The 3298-nt window shown below is 31.7% G+C and overlaps 1 protein-coding gene across 1 annotated transcript; it reads right to left on the bottom strand.

Annotated features, from left to right (window-relative positions):
* Positions 1-1186: 1186 nt before the first annotated feature.
* Positions 1187-3298, bottom strand: LOC130891231 (uncharacterized). The gene is made up of 2 exons (XM_057795847.1): positions 3113-3298; positions 1187-1518 (listed from the first exon to the last, which is right to left on the bottom strand). Exons 1-2 carry the CDS (start codon positions 3167-3169, stop codon positions 1246-1248), a joined length of 330 nt encoding a protein of 109 aa, XP_057651830.1. The 5' UTR covers positions 3170-3298; the 3' UTR covers positions 1187-1245.

Below are 3298 nucleotides of genomic sequence, written 5' to 3'. Positions count from 1 at the left end.
ATAGGGTGCAATTTGAGCATAAGAATCACTTTCTTCATCTCGTCACCTGAAAAACTTGTTCACCTCTATTCTATTACATAAATTTAAATTTTTCTGTTTGTTTCTTTAATGTTCTAGGCAATGAAAGCTAACAACTTGTTCTATAGGCTCCTCCTCAATTCTGATTTTAATTTTTTCTCTTACATTTATAATTCATATAAGTTGTAGATCCTTCTGGGTTCCTGCTCTGATCAATATACAGGATCGTTCAAAACATTCGCATGCGAGTTATATCACTGCATTGAGCGAAAAAATCGATTAAAAATCACCAAACAATCACATGCAAATTAAGTTTTGACTTGTAAAAAAATAAAAATAGCCATTATTGAATGTAAATACTTGGAATAAATTTTTTAGAATTTTTTAAATAAAAGGGTTTCCAAATAAATTTGTTATAGAGATTATTTTTATTTCATACTGAATTGCCATTTTCTTCGTCGTGATAATTATTTCGATGCGACTTTTGCCACTGCTCGTGCCCAACAGTTCAACAATCGATAATAATATGCGCCGAAAAACTTTCGAGTACGTTTTAGAAACAAAGGTAAGTTCAAAAATGCGGCAGCAGCTAAATACTTTTACGGCTCTCTCGACCGTTCGATAGGGAGGAACTTAAACGTTCCACAAGCTTTGATTGGCTAAACCTTATTGTTAATTTGTATGTGATTGTTTGGTTATTTTTAATTGATTTTTTCGCTTAATGCAGTGATATAACAAGCATGCGAATGTTTTGAAAGTTCCTGTATAACGCGCGATTCTAATTAATTCATTTATAGAAGCTATCAATAGGAATAGGTTCAGACTGCCTACTTGTTACTTTACTTCTTGGGTTGTGATCGTCTTTGATTTCATGTTGGTGCTTATTAACTTATTTCTCATTTTTTTGCACAGACTTTTAGTGACTCTTTCTTTTGATTCTAGCTGATTTCTTGTCTGCATGTTCTTCCATATTTCAGTTCGTGGAACTTCAAAAGCTTTTTCCATGTCTATCTATATCATATCTTATGTTGTGAACACATGATTTTATTGGATTCTACTACTAAAGAATTGTCTATTTCGATACACTCGATATAAAATATAATCTCTATCATTTGCTGATATATAGAGCTGGCAATTTGTTTGGATTGGTTATAAATAAATATAAAAATCAACTGATATCAAAATTTATTTTCAAAATTTTACACTTATATATCAATAGCTTTCGAGTTAAGCAAAGATTCTGATTCTTCTGTCGCCAGCATCATCTAATACGTGTAAAATAATATATGAATCGGTTGCATTTGGGTTATAAAAACCACCGCAATTCTCAGAAATTTTCCAACCATTAGTTGAGTTTTGTTTGATAGTGAACAGCTCAGATAGTGTTTGGAAAAATAATTCATTATCTGTGGGGATCATTGCGTGTGCTTCTTTATAAGACTCGATAGCATCTTCTTCAAATTGTGGATCAATAACGTTAGTTTCCTCTACGAAGATTACCTGGATAATGGATTTATAATAAATAATAATAAGAAATTTGAATATTTACGAAATTGTTAGTTTGCAGATCAAATTTTACTAGATATACTTAATATAAATTAGCAAAGAAGTTTTAGAAAGAACTTGGGTGATTATGATTGGAATTTGTTAATAAGCTATTAGAAATATACACTCCCCTCATTATGACCTGGTCCTATTCCATTTTCTACTCGCTAAAAGTAGTTTCTAACTAAACTAATTAATTATTATCGACAGGCTTAGACAATAGTTCAGAAAATTTGTAATTTGTTCATTCCTAGATTAATTTTTATAAATAAATCACAAAACGTATTTGTTCTTATTTAATTTTCATTTTTCAAATAAAATATAAAGTCTTTATATTTAGAAATACAATGAGAAAAATTTTTTCAATCATAGCTCACTGTTAATGGTGAGGAACTGACATTCAAACCACACCACACACGTGCCCAAAAATCGGCGGATGGATGCGAAGAACACTCCCTGTCATATCGACAGGTCTTCATCCCCATTCGCGTCGCAATTTCGCGCGTAGACTCCTTCCTCTCCCCTGAGTTCTATGGGAGATTCTGGGAAGTCTAACCTTTAAGGTTAAGAGCTAGCCTTTTGGCTATAAACTCTTGTCTTCTTTGTGTGGACGTTTCCGCTGCCTCGGGTAAACCCTTTCCAACCTTCGGCAAAAAAAGATCTAGTCCGAGTGGTTTTTCTCCTTCTTTAAAGCTGTCCCCGATGTATAACTCGGCACTTGCTTATGAAATGTGGAGTTATCGTTTCGGGGAGTGTTTTTGACTATACTAATTAATTATTATCGACAGGTTTAGGCAGTAGTTCAAAAAATTTGTTCTTGCTTAGTGGTTTTTAAATTTCCTTCTTACGTCTTGTTATTATTAAACTTTCATTTTTCAAATTATGAATGCTGTAAATTAAAGTCTTTATATTTAGAAATGCAACATAAAAAATATTTTATCACTCACAGTTCAATGTTATTCGTTCGCTGCACTTCATTGATGAGAAACTGACATTCAAACCCATAACAAATGATGTTTTTTATACCGTTACCCATACAAGAAATATTTATAACGATCTTAATTGTTCTGGAATCTTCCCGACTTTTTTGATATATTTACCCCTGTTCACCTATGAAAAAGCAGCCTCGAATCTTCCAGAATATTCCACAATATTTGAGAGTGCTCTAAAATGTTCCACAATAATATGGGATGTTCCGGTATATATCGAATGTTCGGGAATATTGTTTCTAGAAATTTCTACGCGAGACAAGAGATGGAAAAATATTTTACGACGTTGTGGAATGTTTCCAACAATTTTCGAAATTTTTAGGTTGTCAAATTTTTCAGTTCTTATATCTTCAAAAGCACGACCTTCCGATAAGAAGGGGAATCTTTTGTGCAATTCTCTTGATAATACACCAAATAACAGAATCATAAAAAGTATTTTAATCATCCAATTTTCATTTAACAATTGAGCGAACGTTCTTTGCTGTACCCATATCATTTATATAGAAATTGAAAATATCATGGATGAATTGTCTTTAAAATAATTGAATATTATTACTTACGTCTTCGCTGCAAGTTGCGCAAATTAAGCAAATAGCAATAAGATATACACATTTCATTTTGCAACGAGAAAAAAGTATATCAATTTGAAATGTTAAAATATTTTTATTCCAATCGAAAATTAACTTTTATATCGAATATGTATCTTATCTAGACGGAAATGTAATATTCATGTTTGTCATTTCAAG

This window comes from Diorhabda carinulata, chromosome 3 (assembly GCF_026250575.1).
Source record: "Diorhabda carinulata isolate Delta chromosome 3, icDioCari1.1, whole genome shotgun sequence".
Classification (NCBI taxonomy): Eukaryota; Metazoa; Arthropoda; class Insecta; order Coleoptera; family Chrysomelidae; genus Diorhabda; species Diorhabda carinulata.
Note: the sequence above shows the minus strand (reverse complement) of the source record. Positions and strands in the feature narration are given on the sequence as shown.

Coding starts and splice junctions, on each gene's coding strand:
- LOC130891231 (XM_057795847.1), bottom strand. CDS start 3,169: ATGAAATGTGTATATCTTATTGCTATTTGCTTAATTTGCGCAACTTGC. Junction 1,519..3,112: donor GCGCAACTTGCAGCGAAGAC/GTAAGTAATAAT, acceptor TCCATTATCCAG/GTAATCTTCGTAGAGGAAAC.